Source organism: Diabrotica virgifera, chromosome 6, assembly GCF_917563875.1.
Source record: "Diabrotica virgifera virgifera chromosome 6, PGI_DIABVI_V3a".
Classification (NCBI taxonomy): domain Eukaryota; kingdom Metazoa; phylum Arthropoda; class Insecta; order Coleoptera; family Chrysomelidae; genus Diabrotica; species Diabrotica virgifera.
In genome coordinates, this window is record NC_065448.1 from 141,588,782 (window position 1) to 141,608,307 (window position 19,526).

At 32.5% G+C, this 19,526-nt stretch overlaps 1 protein-coding gene across 4 annotated transcripts in view; it reads left to right on the plus strand.

The window, feature by feature from the left end:
- Window positions 1-2,119: 2,119 nt before the first annotated feature.
- LOC114342007 (chromatin-remodeling complex ATPase chain Iswi) overlaps window positions 2,120-19,526 on the plus strand; it is a 260,788-nt gene continuing 243,381 nt past the window's right edge. For all 4 annotated transcript variants that reach the window (XM_050653229.1, XM_050653231.1, XM_050653228.1 and 1 more), the window contains exons 1-2: window positions 2,120-2,262; window positions 2,320-2,490. In XM_050653229.1, the coding sequence (XP_050509186.1) occupies window positions 2,344-2,490 (147 nt within the window). In that variant the 5' untranslated portion in view covers window positions 2,120-2,262; window positions 2,320-2,343. The remainder of the gene's footprint in view (window positions 2,263-2,319; window positions 2,491-19,526) is intronic.

The window sequence follows — 19,526 nt, forward strand, 5'->3', positions numbered from 1 at the left end:
TTGATTAAAATATAACCATTTAACTAATATTTGATATTCTTTGTGAGTAATTAGATTGTACCACAGACTCACTTTTAAGCTTTGAAACAATTAAAACAAATTATAAACAAGGGAGCAATCGTATATTTATTTTGCTGTTTCATAACCTTTTTGCAAATGGTTGGAAAATTTTTTTAAAGCATTCATTTTCAAGACCTTTGAAATGCGCATTTTAAGTATTTTTTTAAATTAGAATATAATAAACAATTTCTGAGAAATGTTAATTTGTTTATAACTATTTTTTTAACATTTAAAGATTATGCAAAAAAATGAAAAATTTATATTTTGTCGACAAAATATTAAATAGGCATCACATCTTTATAATCTTTCTAAGTTTGATCAATGTCTCATGATTATTTTGGTTGTTATTGCGACTGTAAATTGTTAATTAACAATTAAATTGTTGCTAAAATATTCGTTTTATTTTCACTGGCTTCTGCAGTTATAATATATACCAAGAAAGCTTTTATTTCACCAAGTTATTTATTTATTGATAAATAATTACTTGTCCAAAAAATTTATTTGAAAATTCGAGATTTTGTTGGGAAAGCCCACATTTTCCAAGCAAAATTTTCGTCGGAGCAAATCGGGAAAAACATGCGTCTATGTAGAATTAAATTGGGGTAAATTTTTATTTGAGTGTTTTTTTTTTTGTAAAGTTAAAATCTTCGGAGTTATAGACCAATAATTGAAAAAAACACGATTAAGGGGCGCCATTCTGTTAATAAAAAAAGTAGCACACTGTCTGCGGACTTTACATACCTATATTATTAATATATAGGATCATAATATTCGATTCCAGCAATACAATTGCTGGTAAATAAGCTTTCTTTGTACTTTTTACGAAATTAGACCAGCGTATTATAACTATTTTTTTTTTCAAAATTTATAGATTATGCAAAAAAACGAAAAATTTATATTTTGTCGATAAAATATTAAATAAGCATCTCATCTTTAAAATCTTTATAAGTTTGATCAATGTATCATGATTATTTTGGTTATTATTGCGATCGTAAATTGTTAATTAATAATAATTGAATTGTTGCTAAAATATTCGTTTAATTTTCACCGGCTTCTGGAATTACAATCTGTACCAAGAAAACTTTGATGTCACCAAGTTATTTAATTATTGATTAATAATTACTTACCTAAAACTTTATTTGACAATTAGAGTTTTTGTTGGGAAAACCCGCATTTTCCGAGGAAAATTTTCGTCGGAGCAAATCGGTAAAAACATATCTCTATGCAGAATTTAATTGCGGTGAATTTTTATCTGGTTGTTTTTGTTGTAAAGTTAAAATCTTCGGAGTTATAGAGCAATAATTGAAAAAAATACGATTTTTCGGCGCCATTTTGTTTATAAAAAAAAGTAGCACACTATCTGCGGACTTTGCATACCTATATTATTAATATATAGGATCTTGATCTTATAATTCGATTCCAGCAATAAAATTGCTGGTAAATAACTTTTCCATGAATTTTGCTAATAAGCCCAGAGTAAAGACAGTCAATGTAATTATGCGTTTTCTTGCAATTAACCAAATAAGCTTATAAACTGCAATGCGTTTTCTAGCAATTAACAAAATAAGCTTACAAATTGCAAGGCTCAACTGTTTAATACGTATTCGTGTTATATGTTGCTATTTGTCATTTAATTTATGTTTTGACCCCCTCCGTGGCTCAGTGGTAAGAGCGCCTGCCTTTGGATCGAAAAAATCCGAAAGGTTGTGGGTTCGAATCTCACCAGGGTCAGAAAGTTTTCATTTATTATAAATTAATAAATGAATATAGTTTCTGTCCTTGTTGGATCGGTACTCACCGGAGGGACCGCAGACGTTCGGATACAATTAGCGTCTCTTTGCAAAGACAATGACGTCGACTTTGCAAAGTAACAAGACACTTACTCAACACACACACTACACATGACACTAGGTACCTAACTGTTCAAAATTACCGTACCTACCATGCCAATGGCCAATAGTTGTCGAGGCATTAGCTAAATAAAAAAAAAATTATGTTTTAATTTTTAATCATCCATACTACGTCAAGATCGCCTATTAAATCGTGCTGGTAATCGCCTTGCAGCGAAACCAAAAACAAAAAAGAAGAAGAAGAAGAAGAAATTTGGCGGCAAAGTAAAGTGGGAAAATTGTTTCCGTTGTCTTATTAATAAGGGTTAAGTTAAAAAGTTTTTATAAAAGTTTATAGTACTACACGAATAAGGTAGATTAATGTAACTAAAATTATTGCTTTAATTAAAAATTATATTTTCCTTTCAAGAAAACTAAACAACAACCTTTGACAATGGAGGAGCTTATACAGAAGAAACGCAAAAGGAAGATACCTAGTCTGAGTGGAGGATCCGAAGAAAATTGCTCTCCAAACATTGTAGAAGAGACTGTTGTTAAAAAATCGAAGTCAGGAAAGAAGTTGGGTTCTTCTGAAGAAAGGGTAAGTATTCATTTTATTGTATATCGTCGTGGTAGGACAAAAAACCATCTCTTACTTTCCCTTCATCTCTGTTTTGTTTTTCAATTAAACTTGTAATCGAACTAACTTTCGACTAGCCGGACTAGGAGTGTTATAAGGTAAATGTCCCAGTAATAGACACGTTAAGGTAATGTTTGAAATTAAGCTTTCAATATATGGATGCCTTGTTAGTCAATAAGTGTTTAAAATGAGATACTAAGTTGTTTCTGAATGTAGTTGCAGAAATATAACTAATTAATAAAAACAAATAAATCGTCTTTATTTATCATAATATGGGTAACATATTCATAAATACAAAAAAGGAAATAATATTATAATATCGCACCCTCAGTGCAAGACTGCAGTAACTCAAAATTTTATGAAAATGAAGTACTTAATCATGGAATTCGATTGTAAACATGCATTTCTATCCCCTGTAAAACTTTAGTAACTTTCAAATGCTTAATGGGCTAAATATTACAACAACAACAGTTTAACTATTTTGCGTTTTTGAACATAAGTTCCGTGCAAAACTGTTGTAACTCTAATGTAACAGAGTTACAACAGTGTTGCGCGGAACATTGCAACAGATTCGATAACAAGCAATAACAAGCAATGAAAAAAGTAAGATATTTGTTATTTTAATATCTATATCTGTGGTGTTTAATTTTAATATACAGTGCGTCTACGTAATCCATTAACGGCTGAGACAATAAACAAAGATTTTCGAGACCAATCTATTCATGTAAATTTTATGTCCTTTGTGTGATATTATATTTATTTTCCATAAGATGTGTGCGATGTCGTTTGACCATTTATTTGTTAGATTGGATTTAAACCACATAAATTAACCCGGCATTGGTCGCTAGGTAGGTTGTTACGCGAGTGGTCGTGCGTGAGATTTTCTCTCACATATCCAACTTTTGCCTTTCTTTACAAAATTTTACAAAAAGATGAGGTTTCATCAACGATAAAGCCATTTGCTTTAAAAAGACACAACGTTTTTATGTTTTATTATTATTATCTTTATATAAAATGTGAGACTATTGATGCCGCCAATATTTAACATTGAAAAATATATGGTAAGTGACCATCTACAACTAACCCGTGAAACAGAATATAGGATTTTCTTATCATCAACCACATCCACAGTGCCTTTTATTACATCACAAAAGGATATTATTTTAGGTTTTAAGGGGAAAAATAAAATTAATTTTTATACACAGTTGGTGACGCTAGTGGTCGCTTGATGAGAGAATCTCTCACATGAAGCGCACTGACTCAACAATACGGTGATACTAAGAAAATTGAGTCACTATCTGAGCTGACGAGTCTATTAGATTGTCGAGGGAGGATAGTTAGGAGACTAGTAGGAACTACAGCGCGTATAATTTCCCAGAAAAAAAGTTGTGCGAAATTTCCTGAAAATGTGAGAGAAAATCTCATATAGCGACCACTGGCGGGTTAAGACTAATTATTTACGACCAAAAAGTATTTTTTCTCATGAAAGGAAAAACAGTTATCTTAAAACTTGTGTATTGACAATACTGAGAGGTCAAAAATATCTATTCTCAGAAAACTTGCCAAAGAACAGCCAAACATTCAAATGGCCAAAAAGAAAGATTTGGTATACTTATGCCATTCGGGTATGATACCAGAAGCCCACCATAGTTTTTATAAAAATATTTTGGCACAAAATGATGTACAAGAAGAGGACAACAACTACGGTAAAACCTGTCAGCAACGGCCACTAAAAATGAAAGAACTATTGGCCGATATAGAAAGGTGGCCGGTATTGCAAGTTTTTGTAGTCTAGTTAAACATAATTGGTTTGGGGAATTTTTAAACTGGCCGTTAGTACAGGTGGCCGATGTTGGCAGGTGGCCGGTAACACAGGTTTTACTGTAAAAGTAAATGTGTCTACACTTTTTACAATTTTCTCTGTGCAAAACTGTTGTAACTTTGAAATTCTAATACTAAATGTGTAGTGATTAACAATTTTTTCCGTGCAAAAGTGTTGTAACTTTGAAATTCCTAATTTTTTTTGCATTAATATTATTTTATTTAAATTTCTATTTTTGATCAATGGGCTGAAAAGCATGCAAAATCATAATCAAATGTTAATTTTTCCTAAAACTTGTGTCTTATTTCATCGATATTAGCACGAAAATAAACAAAATCGTCTTTATCTTGAAACTTACTTATTTTGACTTACTGCAGTCTTGCACTGAGGGTGCGATATATTAATATTATATTATAATAATGTGTGTTAAACTTCAATAAGTCATTTTTAGGGAGGATTGACCATCCATATCAATAATAGGTCATCCATATTAATATTGTTTTAATATTAATATACATAATCTATTAAGCTCCTCATGAGCTTCTGTTATTGTACTTTTCTAATTGGTATGATCTAAAATGACTGAAAATGTCATACTTTAAAACGAAAAATAAAATAATAAGAATAATACCATTTGTACCAGTAATCGACAACAGCAGTTTTTAACTGTCCTTGTAATAGACATCCCAATAATTAACACTAGGAAGTTCAACATACGAAAATGCTTAAAGTACTGAGGTAGGTAAGAACTTGCTTATTTAATTAATTGCGATAATATTGTTAAATGTGTAAGTAATTAACTAATAAAAATAATATATATTTAAAAAGTTTATTAAAAAAGATAAAACAATAAGTATGTAATCACTTTGAAACATTTTGAAGAAAGTTAATCTCTGGTACAGAGTATACACCTCGTTTATTAAGTATTCTAATAGGTTCATTAATGATTTTCAAAATATCGTCTTTTGGATACCAGAGTACATCTGGTGTGCTCGGCCACTTTCATCGTAAATCACTCTTTATTAACCTTTGTCAGGCGATATAATTTTACACCTGTAACAGACGGCATAGGTACAATTGTACCTGTTATATATGTTTTTAAAGATTCCTTAATCTAAAGGAAAATCTTTGTTAGTTTTAAGATAATATTATTTATTAGTAGTATAATTGGATAAAAATTGTTTAATATTGCAATAAATAAATAATAATATTCGGCAATTTGTTCTTGTACAGATTTACAAACAAAGATTAGAAGCCACTTTTAAGTGACCCCCTGTTATCTATCAAAAATTATTGAAATTACTGCAACAATAAACTTGTAAATAATGGTCTTAAACAAATTCTAGGAACAGTAGCATTGTATTGTATTTTATTTGAAGACATAATAGATTTCATCCACATTTAGTTGTTTGGTTTTTGTCAATACACGTATAGGGGAGAGTTGGACAATACCCGGTAGGTTGATAAAACCGGGTACCCCTTAATTCTTCTAACTGTCTGCTGTTATCTATTAGACAATGTTAAAATTAGTGTCCCTTTACCACCAACAGTCGTGTGTATTCATTTCTACCTCATTTGAGTAATCTGTGCCGGATCAGTAATAGACTAAGAGCCGCTATAGGTGAAATTTCTTAATCATTTTAGGCACGATGGGACCCTATAACTTAAATAGTAGAACCTAAAAGAAAACGTTTGAACACTGTGCCGTCACTTTTCATTGGCACATGCGTCGACAGTGGCGCATCAAACTTTCCACTTCTGGACGGGATAAATAAATTAAAAGTTACCCTCCCTTACTAACAGAATTATTTTTTTTTTATTTTTTTAAGTTCTATGTGATTAACACATAAAATTCAGCGTAATGTTAACCCACCACCCCTTCCCCCTACCCCCACCATCAAAAACTTCATTTTTCGTTTTTTATTTTTTTTTGGTGGGATGCAATCAATTTTAAAATTTCAAAAAATTCACAAGCATAGCTGAGGATTTTATAAAACATGCCTATTTTTTATAGACCCATAGGCAGAGTGTACATAACCTCAAAAAATAAAAAAAAAATTTTTTTCAAAAAAGCGTATAACTTTTTTTGAGGAATAGCTACAGGTCTAATTTTTTCTTAATTTTGTGTGTTTTATCAAACACTATATTTTTAATTTTTTTCAGATTTTTCTGTAAGGCTCCCCACCTTCAAAAATCCGAAAAACTGTTTTTTGGGGGGTTTTGGGAGATTTTCCCTATTTTATAGACTTCGTAATATATCAAATCAATTTTGTTTTTATAGGTTATATGTAACTTGAAGTGAGTCCTTTAGAATATTTAAAAATCAAAAAAACACGTTCAAACCCCCCTAAACCCCCTTAAAAAACAGTTTTTTTGGATTTTTAAAGGTGACCAGCGTTACAGAAAAATCTGAAAAAAATTAGAAATATAGTGTTTGATAAAATATACAAGACTAAGAAAAAATTAGATCTGCAGCTGTCCCCAAAAAAAAGTTATATACTTTTTTCCAAAAAAAAAATTTTAAAAATTTTTTGAGGTTATGTACAGTCAACCTACAGGTCTATAAAAAATAGACGTGTTTTATAAAAGCCTTAGCTACGCTTTTGAATTTTTTAAAATTTTAAAATTGATTGCATCCCACAAAAAAAAATAAAATCGAAAAATAAAGTTTATGATGGTGGGGGCTGGGGGAAGGGGGTGGTGGGTTAAAATTACGATGAATCTTATGTCTTAATCACATAGAACTTAAAAAAATGAAAAAAATTAAATTCTGGTAATAAGGGAGGGTATTTTTTAATGTATGTATCAAGTCCATAAGTGGAAAGTTTGATGCGCCACTGTCGACGCATGTGCCACTGAAAAGTGACGGCACAGTGCTCAAACGTTTTCTTTTAGGTTCTACTATTTAACTTATAGGGTCCCGTCGTGCCTAAAATGATTAAGAAATTTCACCTATAGCGGCTCCTAGTCTATAAGACCTCACCTCCTTTTTGATGCAGGAAACTCTATTTTTAAGGTAAGTTTATAGCTGTTTTCTCCTCTAATGAATAACTAATGGCCATTTCAAAATTTAATACATGTAACCTAGTATATTACCTTTAATTTGGCCCAAAATTTTGAATATTATTTCATAACTTAAAAATTTAAATAACATGTAATGTCTTGTTTACGAGTTTGACAAAACCGGGTAGTCCAAAAATCGACAAAACTGGGTACCCGATTTTAGCAGACCTGTTGTTACTTCCAGTTTCTGCAGTGGTTTTTTTGCTTTTAGTTAACTACAACATGTGGCTTCTTCTATTGAAGAAGCTAGTAAGAAAGCTAGTAGGAAAAATTTAAAAAAATCTCCAGTCGTAAAAAAATTAAAACTAAATGAACTGAACAAAAAAAAAAAAAGAAAAACGTGGTAAAAAGGACTGCACCAAAACCAAAATTTTGGAGAGTTTGGAGGAAGAAGATAATAATGACGATGCGTGTGTATATTACAATTAACTATTTTCAAATTATAATGTGAAGGAAGGCTGGATAAAATGTGTGTCTTGTCCCAAATGGGCTTATGACGCCTGTAGTGCCTGTGATGATATAGATGAAGTTTTTATTTGTGACTTCTGTTCATAGATTTTCGATTTTTGTTCACATACTTTTAATAAATATTTTATTTTCTGTCCATTAGTCTTTTTACATGTAAATTAAGTTACCACCCAGTTTTATCATACCGGTTGGACAAAACCGAGTATTCTGCAATATTTTTATAAAAATAAAAAAAATTAAAAATCTAAGAATATTTTTAAAAATTGACATTGGCATATCAAACTTAAGTCATTTGAGAATATTTCAATCTGCTGCAAACATTTGCTACTCTCACATAGCAAAAGGTACAGACGGTTTTCGGAGCGGTACCTGGTTTTGTCCAACTCTCCCCTACCTAAAAATTATCATGAGTAATATTGATTCTAAATTTAGTTTACCGAAATGCCGGCAACAGAGGTATACATAGAATAGAATCAACAAAGAAAACTTGTGAGAGATGTGGAATATGGAGTCTCTGCCACTAATACGTGCAGCAATGTCTCGTGATCGTTTCTCATGCTAAGATTTATAAGATTTGACAACGAAAATACCCGCCAATAAAGCAAAAAATCCGATAAGGCTGCACTCATACGAGATACCTGGACAATGCTGAAAAGAAAATGTGCACCAAGGCTACAAACCATCAAAATGCATAACTGTAGATGAACAACTGTTTCCGTTTAGAGGCCGCACACAATTTACACAATATAAATATATCTCACAGACCCACTATACATCGCATTTTGGGTTTGTAATCCATCAAATCCCATACAAATTCACCTTTATATTTGAAAAAGAGCAAATGGTTCCTGACACTTTAATCAGGGGCGGCCCGTCGGGTTAGGCAAGGTAGGCGCCGCCTAACCTCTTCAAATGTACAATTATATAAATTATTAATTAAACTACTTATTTCAAAATTGTTAAATTTTGACACAATACCTACAATAAAAAAACTACTTTTTAATTTCTTTTCGAAATTGTAATTATTGTACGCCCCTTGCAGTAGTAGTATTAAGATTCTGATTCTATATTCATTGGTAAGGCACTTTTAAACGTCGCCTAGAATAGAACAACGATGCAACAGAATTGATGTGCCATCTCGTTCTTTACGCCAGCTAAAGCCCTTAAGTTCTGGCACTACTGGGCCATAATTTCCCCGAATTTTTAGGAAGTTAGGCACCAGATTTTGGAGCCTACAGGCCTTCAGCATAACAAAATCGCTCACATCTCAGTTGATTCTCTTGTATGTTGTGAAACTTTTTTTTATTTATTTATTCGCATTAACTACTAAGAGTTATTAGCGACATAAGTTACATTACATTATTTTACAAAATATTTTTTCATTACAATTACAACAGATGAAATAGACCTACATGCTTCAACAAGTTTATAACATTTACCGGATTACAGTTTTCTTTTAAAATAGAGAGGTTAGTCACAAGGTTATGGTTAGTTCTTATGTTGTTGTGTTTGTTACACTCCGTTAGTATGTGATAAACAGTTAGGTCTTTATTACAGAACTCACACTTAGGAGGATTGACTCTATTAAAAAGGTAAGAATGAGTTACGCCCGGTTTCCGAAAGGATGATCATCTCAAAAATTATGTAATCGACGATTAACAATAGATTAAATGCGTCAGAAACGTCAAACTAGTTTTAACAACAGTCGATCACCTGACAAAAGATTAATCGTTAGTTAACAGCCGATCATGAGTGTTTTGAGTCTGCTAAAGGTCGATTAACCAGTTTCGCTTGTCAAACGGCGGTAAAAATGGACTGTTACCTAATCTGCGACTATCCGTCGATTAACGGGCTGTTAAGAGTTTTTTTAGATTTTTAATTACTGTAATTAACAAATTCCGGGAAAAAATTGTCAAATAACACATATGTAAATGATATAAATCATATTATTCAATAAAAATAAGATTATTTTATGGAAGAAATAATTTAAAATATTTATTTAACTTGCAGAACATGGATATCTCGGACATTTTTTATATTTGATTATATAATTTATATTTTTTTTCTTTTAACAATGTAAGGTAACAAGGATGCTAGACTCATGGAGCTATTTTTTAAGAGGCCAGAGCTCTAAAAAGCAGAACATATGATTATAGCGATGTAAATAAGAGGGAAAACGTGTGAGAAATTATATCAGCTAACTTTGAAGACAATAAAAGAGCCGGTAAATAAATTAAAAATAAATATAAAAAGTAAATATATAGACCAAAAATAAAAATAAGATTATAAAATATTATAGATCATAAATAAACTGTTTTATATCTCCAACTTTCGTCACAATACCTAGCCTCATTTTTAAAATGCTCTCGTTCAATTCTTGCTCCAAACAAAAGTGACAGTACGTAAGAGAGAATGCACCTTTAGAATCTAAAGATACAAGTTTGGATTTAGAGGTTAATATAATTGAAATTTTGAAGGATAACAGCCAATTGTGACAGTATCGCTACCAAATCGTATGTCAGATCATCGATTACATGATCTATGATCATGCAATTTTACAATAATTGGCGTTTGAGAAACCCATCACAGGTTAACAGTTGATCAAATCTGACAGCCGATTAGATGATCGGAGATTTGAATAACGTTTCGGAAACCGGCTGTTAGTCTTGTATGACCCAGACGTAACCTGTCAATTTTTACTTGGTTCACACGACTTATATTTAGTTGTTTCCACGGTTTCACACTCGGTTTTATTGTTTTAAGTTTCGCTGCAGTCATATTCCACTTGTTTTGCCACATACACATTATTTTATTATAACTCTTATATATTTTATATAAGGACTCAAAGAAACAAACAAAAATAAAGAGTATAAAGAAAAGATAAGCATCAAACTAGAAAACAGACCAAAACATGAAAACCCAAATAAGGAGTGGGAAGAGTGCAGAGAAATCATAAAAGAGACAGCTAAAGAAGTGTTAGGCATAGAAGGTAAAGAAAGAAGAACAAGAACGAATGACTGGTTTGACGAAGAATGTCAGATTATAACAGACAGAAAAAACAGAGCATATTTACTGATGCAACAGGGGCACAGAACCCGACAAGCAGAGGAAGAATATAAACAACTACGCAGAGAAGAAAAGAAAACTCACCGAAGAAAAAAGAGAGAATATATGAACAAAGAACTTCAGGAACTGCAAGAACTAAGTAGATCAACAGAGACAAGAAACTTTTATCAGAAACTGAACAAAAGCAGAAAAGACTTCAAACCGAGAACGACGATGTGTAGAGATAAGGAAGGTAATATATTGACAGAACAGCAAGAGATACTAAGAAGATGGACAGAACATTTTACGGAAAAGCTTGAAGGAGATGGGAGTGAGACGAACCCTGATATACCATTAGACCAAGCAGACAACAGAGAAAAGAGTCCACCAACAATAGCCGAGATTAGAACAGCAGTAGACAAATTAAAGAACAATAAATCACCGGGATCGGATCAAGTAGCATCGGAATTACTGAAGGAAGGAGGAGACGCACTACAGAAAACAATACATGTATTGGTAACAAAGATATGGTCAAATAAACAGCTACCAGCGGAGTGGAATAGTGGTATTATTGTACCATTACATAAAAAAGGGAATCAGTTAGAATGTGGAAACTACCGTGGAATCACGCTGCTGAATGCAGCATACAAAATAATGTCCAACGTCATTTATGAAAGACTTAGACCACACGCTGAAAAAATAGTTGGCAGGTACCAAAGTGGCTTCTGTAGACAGAAGTCAACAATAGACCAGATATTTGTTCTGCGACAGATCCTTGAAAAAACAAGTGAACATAACATCGACACACATCATCTCATCACAGACTTCGAAAGCGCATATGACAATATAAACCGAGAATTCTTAATAAAAGCAATGAAAGAATTTAATATACCAACACAACTAATAGAACTGATAAAAGAATCTCTAAAAGTAGAAAGTAAAATCCGGATGCAAAACGAACTAACGGAAACAATAGATGTGAAAAAGGGACTACTCCAGGGAGACGCTCTATCATGCATCTTGTTCAACATTGTACTCGAGAAAATAATGAGGGACACAACAGTCAATACTCGAGGAACAATAATTAATAAAAGCGTGCAAATACTAGCATTTGCAGATGATGTTGACATAATCGCAAGATCAAGAAGAGAAATGATAGAGGCATTCAATCAAATAGAACGAGCTGCACAAAATAGTGGCCTGAAAATCAACCAGAACAAAACAAAATATATGCAGGTAAGTAAAAACACAGAAATAAGGCAGCCACAAAATATAACAATAGGAGAATACAACATTGAGGGGGTAAAAAACTTTACATACTTGGGATCCCTAGTCACATCTGATAATAACGTAGCAGAGGAAGTGAAGAGGCGAATATTTATTGCCAATAAAAGTTATCATGGCTTAATTCGGCAACTAAGATCAGACAACGTCGCAAGGAAAACAAAATGCCAAATATACAAAACCCTAATAAGACCGGTACTCACATACGGCTCAGAAACCTGGACACTCACTAAAAGAGAGGAAACATTGCTAGCCACCTTTGGAAGAAAAATCTTGCGACACATATATAAGGGCACAAAAGAAAATGGAATTTGGCGAAGAAGGTACAACTTTGAACTATACGAAATATACCAGGATCCAGATATCATAACATTCATTAAAATAGGACGGCTGCGTTGGATGGGACATGTAGAAAGAATGGAAGAAGGCGAAATACCAAACAAAATATTCAAACAGATGCCAGTAGGAAAAAGAACAAGAGGAAGACCGAAGCTGAGATATTTAGAACAAATAGAAAATGATATAAAAACCTTAAAAATAAAAAACTGGAGAAAAAAAGCACGAAACAGATCAGAGTGGAGAAGAATCCTGGAACAGGCCAAGACCCAGAAAGGGCTGTCGAGCCAATGATGATGATGATGACTTATTTCAAAATTGTTAAATTTTGACACAATACCTACAATAAAAAAACTACTTTTTAATTTCTTTTCGAAATTGTAATTATTGTACGCCCCTTGCAGTAGTAGTATTAAGATTCTGATTCTATATTCATTGGTAAGGCACTTTTAAACGTCGCCTAGAATAGAACAACGATGCAACAGAATTGATGTGCCATCTCGTTCTTTACGCCAGCTAAAGCCCTTAAGTTCTGGCACTACTGGGCCATAATTTCCCCGAATTTTTAGGAAGTTAGGCACCAGATTTTGGAGCCTACAGGCCTTCAGCATAACAAAATCGCTCACATCTCAGTTGATTCTCTTGTATGTTGTGAAACTTTTTTTTATTTATTTATTCGCATTAACTACTAAGAGTTATTAGCGACATAAGTTACATTACATTATTTTACAAAATATTTTTTCATTACAATTACAACAGATGAAATAGACCTACATGCTTCAAAAAGTTTATAACATTTACCGGATTACAGTTTTCTTTTAAAATAGAGAGGTTAGTCACAAGGTTATGGTTAGTTCTTATGTTGTTGTGTTTGTTACACTCCGTTAGTATGTGATAAACAGTTAGGTCTTTATTACAGAACTCACACTTAGGAGGATTGACTCTATTAAAAAGGTAAGAATGAGTTAGTCTTGTATGACCCAGACGTAACCTGTCAATTTTTACTTGGTTCACACGACTTATATTTAGTTGTTTCCACGGTTTCACACTCGGTTTTATTGTTTTAAGTTTCGCTGCAGTCATATTCCACTTGTTTTGCCACATACACATTATTTTATTTTTAATTACCGCTTTCATATCACTCGCTACCACTTCGCGCACTATTGTTGCTTCGGTGCTGATTGTTGCTTCTTTAGCATAGAAATCTGCTTTTTCATTTCCGCATATGCCTACGTGTGATGGAAGCCATAATAACTTGATTTCTAATTGGCGAGGAAAGAATAGTTCTGATTTTATTAAGCTGGCAATTGGATGTTTAGAGTATAACTGTTGGATGGTGTGGATGGAACTTAGAGAGTCTGTAATTATTATTACCTTGGAGTGATGAGTCGATTTTGCAAATATTACTGCTTCCAAGATGGCATACAGTTCGGCTGTAAGGATGCTGTTAAACGAAGATAATTGAAAAGTTTATGCAGAATTAAGAGATACTACTGATGCTCCAAGATGATGATCGCTTTTTGAGGCGTCGGTATATATATAGGAAGATAATCGTGATGTTGGTTCATTATCTCAAGAAAAGCTTGTTTAATGCGATTATGGTTTATTTCAGTTTTGTTGTAGTCGGTTAGGTCAGTATTGATTTGAAATGATGGAATTGTCCAGGGAGGAGGTGTTTTAGTATTTGATGCAAAGAAATCTGGTAATTGTATCTCAAGGTTACTTGTATATTGTCTAATTCTTTCGTAAAACGGTTGATCTTGTCTCTTATTCAAGTATGTATTAGGTAAACGGCTGGTTTTGATGTTATAGTTGACTGGATTATTGTCATTTGCAAGAGCAGCTGACGCATACGATAAGCTTAAGTACATTCTTCTATATTCTAAAGGTGGTTCTCCCGTTAGACATTGAAGGCTTTCGACGGGAGATGTTCGGAAAGCTCCCGTGGCAATTCGTAATGCACTGCTTTGTATTGTATCTAGTTGCTGTAATAAAGATTTATTAGCAGAAGAATAAACAATAGAACCATAATCAATTTTAGACCTGATTAGACATTTGTATAAATACATGAGGCTAGAGAAGTCAGCTCCCCAATTATGAGCGGCGATGGTTCTTAATAAATTTATACGGTTTTGACATGTTTTTTTCAGGTTTACAATGTGGTCTCCCCAGGTTAGTTTTTTATCGAAAGTCATACCTAGGAAGCGAATGCTATTTGTAAATTCTAACAATTGCCCTTGGAGGTATAATGATGGATTTATTTGCATGTGCTTCTTTGAAAAAAGCACACATTTTGTTTTAGATGTAGAAAATTTCAATCCTATAGACTGACCAGCGACCTAAGCTATCTAGAGAAGTTTGAATATGTTTTTGAGTAGATGTGATGTTTTTTCCTTTAGCAAATATAACCAGATCATCAGCATAAAGTCTTCCTTTCACTAGTGGGGAGCAATGATCTAGAATATCATTTATAGCAATTAAAAAAAGGGTCGTGCTTATTGTAGAGCCTTGTGGAATGCCGTTTGTTTGTATTTTCTTTGAATATAAGATATTTTCAACTCTGACTTGGAAGTTTCTAATTTTAAAGAAATTACTAATATAGTGTAAACTATTTCCTTTTAGGTTCCACTTGTGGAGCTTTTCTATAATGTTGCGTCGCCAGATAGTATCGTATGCTTTTGTTATATCTATAAATACTGCAATACATTCCTGTTGGTTTGCAAAAGCTTCATGAATTTCTGACTCTAGATCAATCAAGTTGTCAGCTGTACACCTATTTTGACGAAAACCACTCTGTTCACGAATAAGTTTATTGTGATGTTCTAGGTACCATAGTAATCTTCTGTTTACCATTTTTTCTAACACTTTGCACATAACATTTGTTAATGCTATTGGTCTATACGATTCTGGTATAGTTCTGTCATTGTCAGGTTTTAGTAATGGAATAATTATGGCTTCACGCCAACTTGAAGGAAATACGTTTTTAGACCATATATGATTATATATTTGTAGTAAAAACTCTTTGGCACACTCAGGTAAATTCTGAAGAAAAGTAATGGGTATGTTGTCAGGGCCTGGTGCCGACTTCTTAAATTCTTTAAGTACGTCATCTAACTCTGTTTTTGTAAAGAGGTTATTTATCGAGTTTGTGTATAATCATCATCCATCAATTATTTTTCTTTGGTGTATTTTATTTCCAGAAAGGCATCACTATAGTTTTTGTCATCTGAATTATTTTCATATTGGTTTGCTAATATTTCCGTAATTTCTGCTGTATTTGTTATTATTTTTCCATTTTGTGTTAGGAATGGAATTCTGGGAGTATATTTCCTTCCTGATACTTTTCTGACACATTGCCTGACAAAAGATGTTGGTGTTGAACTATTTATTGAACTAACAAACTTTTTCCACGATTCTTTTCTACTATTTTTCATAATATATCTAGCTTCTGCTCTAAGTTTTTTGTAATTTATCAGATTGTCGTTTGACTTATTTCTTTTGAACCTATTGAAGGCGGATTTGTACGCTTTTACAGCTTGTTTACATTTTTCATTCCACCATGGAAGTGGGATATGTTTATTGTTTGTATTTATTACTCCAATGTGTTCTTTGGCTACGTCAACTAACGTAGAACAGAAAGAATGTACTGTTTCATTTATGTCTGTAATTTCCTTTTTTCCTATAAATTTTATTTTTTGTTCTATTGAAGTTTGAAAGCTATTCCAGTTGGCATTTTTGGTGTTCCATTTTGGAATACTAATTCCGATAACCGATACTAAAGTATCGGTTTTTTTATAGGGTGATGAAAAAGATATTTTTAAAGGGAAATGATCACTACCAAATAAATGAGGGATTACATCCCAGATAAATGTTGAAGATAAGATTGGCTCGCATAGAGTAAGATCAAGGACTGAAGTGTTTCTTGTATGGATATCCATTCTAGTTGCTCTACCGTCATTCAATATGTTTTAAGTTTTCGAGTTCGACTAACTTTTCTATCACCTTACCTCTAACGTTAGTACTTGTTGATCCCCATATTTGATTATGACTATTAAAGTCCCCCAATATTAAACGTGGAGTAGAAATTTCGTTCAATACAAGAGTCAAGTCATCATCTATATTTTTATCTGGCGGAATATAAACACAAGACACATAAACTTTTTGGGGAATAAGTATTTCTACTACAACTACTTCAAAATTCCTCGTGTTTATCTGTATCTTTAGCTTTGTAATTTTCATGTACATATACTGCTACACCTCCACTAGCTTTAAGGCTATGGGTACATAATTCGCAAATATTTTACGTGTATCCCTACTTTTTCTGTCTTTACACGGCAAATTACGCGTAGTAAAATTCACACTGGTATGAATATGTAAACATTACTAGAATGTCATTCTACTTGAAAATGTCATTATTAATTTCAAGAGATGGGTTTTGAATGTTCTTGGATAACTGTTATTTTTATAATTGGAAATTATTAATTCAGTTAATAAATGTAATAATTTTTTCACTAACTATGTATTCAGTGATTGTAATAATGTATTTGTACAACAAAGACTAATACTCAATCGAGAAAAGAGGAAAAGTGTTAAAGTGATTTTTTAATAATATATTGTTCTGGAAAGCTTACAATTTTGAACATCTTTAACAACAAAATACTTGTATCGTAGAATATATTATCCTGATGTATTCTCTGCTTGGATCTCCCACAAATAGTACACAATAAATAACTTTTTATTAAGTTTACGTCTTAAATCAATTATTTATCAAATACACTATATTTCAATAATATTTAATCAATAACTCAACATATTCCCGATGCAATGTCAAATATTTAAAATTGTCACTGATTGTCAGTGTCTGACTGACAATATATGCTGACAATATTATATTCGGCTGAGTGCGTTGTAAGACAAAGATAGATTTGGAAAATTTTACCACGGCATTGTGTTTATTTTTTTCAAATCCTGAAAAAACCAATAAATATTTTTGAAAATTTTAAACGCAGAATGAAAGACTAAATTATTACCGAGGGCCGAAAGTCCCTTAAAATAAATATAAATTTTATTTTGAATGATATATTTGAAATTAAAAATCACACTAAATTTTCTCTTAGATTTTCACCCCTGTAACTTATTAAAATAAACATTATAGAAGTTCTCAGGGACTTTCGGCCCTCGCTAATAACGTGATCTTTCATTCTGCGTTTAAATTTTTCAAAAATACTTATTAGTTTTCTCAGGATTCGAAAAAAATGAATCCCCATTTGAATTGCATTGCAGCCGAAAATACGTTCCGATCCTCTTAAGTGGATTATGTCTATTTCTATAGAAACATTGATAATTTTTGAAGTTGTGCGCGTGTCGATTTTTAAAATTAGTTTCCTGTAGACATAGGATAGATGGTTTTATTTCTGACATTAGTGTTTGTACTAATTCGAAGTTGTTGTAAAATCCATTAATGTTCCATTGCAGGATAGTGTCAATATGCGTCATTTTATTCTTGCGAGGATTCTATTGACGATGTATCTGAGTATTCTTCTGTTTCTTGTTGTATTGCTAGTTCAGATAAATTTAGCTGTGACATCATTGTCTTTCTTACTCTTGTACTTAAACTTTTCATACGTTTACTGTGATAATATGGGTGCATGTTTGACAACATTTTCAAAAATTGAGATGTATTTTCTGTATATGTTTTGGATATGCTTAAATGATCTTTTGACCCCAGCGCATTTTCGAAAAAGTCTACGACTTGATTTAATGTTAGTGGTTGACTTTCATCTTGAAAAATTTTTTCGGTGGGTTTAATTAATTCTAAGAAATTAGTGCTCTGTTTTTGTTTAGACGATTTCTTGATTTTTTTGGATACAGGTTTTATCGGTAAGGTAAACGCATCTTCTATTTGCGATAGAGTTGGGGGAGTAGTTATCTCGGAAGCCGTTCTTTTGGAATGTGTTTTTCCCATGTTATCTTCTAGCTTTTCTGTGGATATGGTGTCATGGATGTGGGTAGGGATATTTTCAGGATTTACTGTCAGGGACTTCTTGACTTCTGTCAGGGACTTGGTTGATTATCTTTTAGTTCGGATTGAGTGTGTGAAGTAATTTGTTCTTGAGAAGTAGATTGTGTGTCGTTATGTATGATTGTAGTGCGATTTGGACAGTTAATAGAGGTATGATTATGTTGATTACAAATATAGCATGCTTGACTTTCGTGTGATAGGAATATACGATAAGGAGTGTTTTCATAAGTGATAACAATAGATGTAGGAACAACATTTTCGACAGGAGAAATGTACACGATACGCCTAAAACTTAAAACGTGCTTAAGACTGGGGTGTTGTGTTCCTATTTTTAGACAAGTTATGGGAGAAGCTAATTTTAAACCTAATTTGGTAAGTTCCTCTTCTATCAACTGATCTGGTATTGATGGGTACACGTGAGACAGTAATAGTCTTTCATTGGGTGTGATTAATCTGCGGATGGGAAGTTGTTCGTCGTTGATTTTTATTATACCATTGCATTTGACCAAAAATTTGCTTACGCAATCTTCACTGGATAGGTATACACATATTCTGTTATTTGTAATTCTGGAAGCGAATATGATGTCTTCCGGTTTGACGATGGATCCAATTGCTATAAGGTAGTCTTCCAAATTGATTCCATTTATTGATGTTACGACTACGGCTTGTTTCTTTGATGGGTATGATGATTTTTGATGAGTAAGACTTTGTTTGAGAAGTGGTAGGTTGAGATATAGGACTTTCAGCTTCAGCCATTGTTAAATAAAAATTTCACCATTTCTGACAAAAACTGAGGCCGACCCTGTCTTTATCAACCAGTTTGGTGATAAAGGACCGGTAGCTTCGATCAGACTTCGACAAAACGAGAAACGTCGGTAATAATACTCTTGAGTATTATTTCAAAAATATTATCGAAAAAATAGTACTTACTCAGGAAATTTATTTTAACACTAAGAT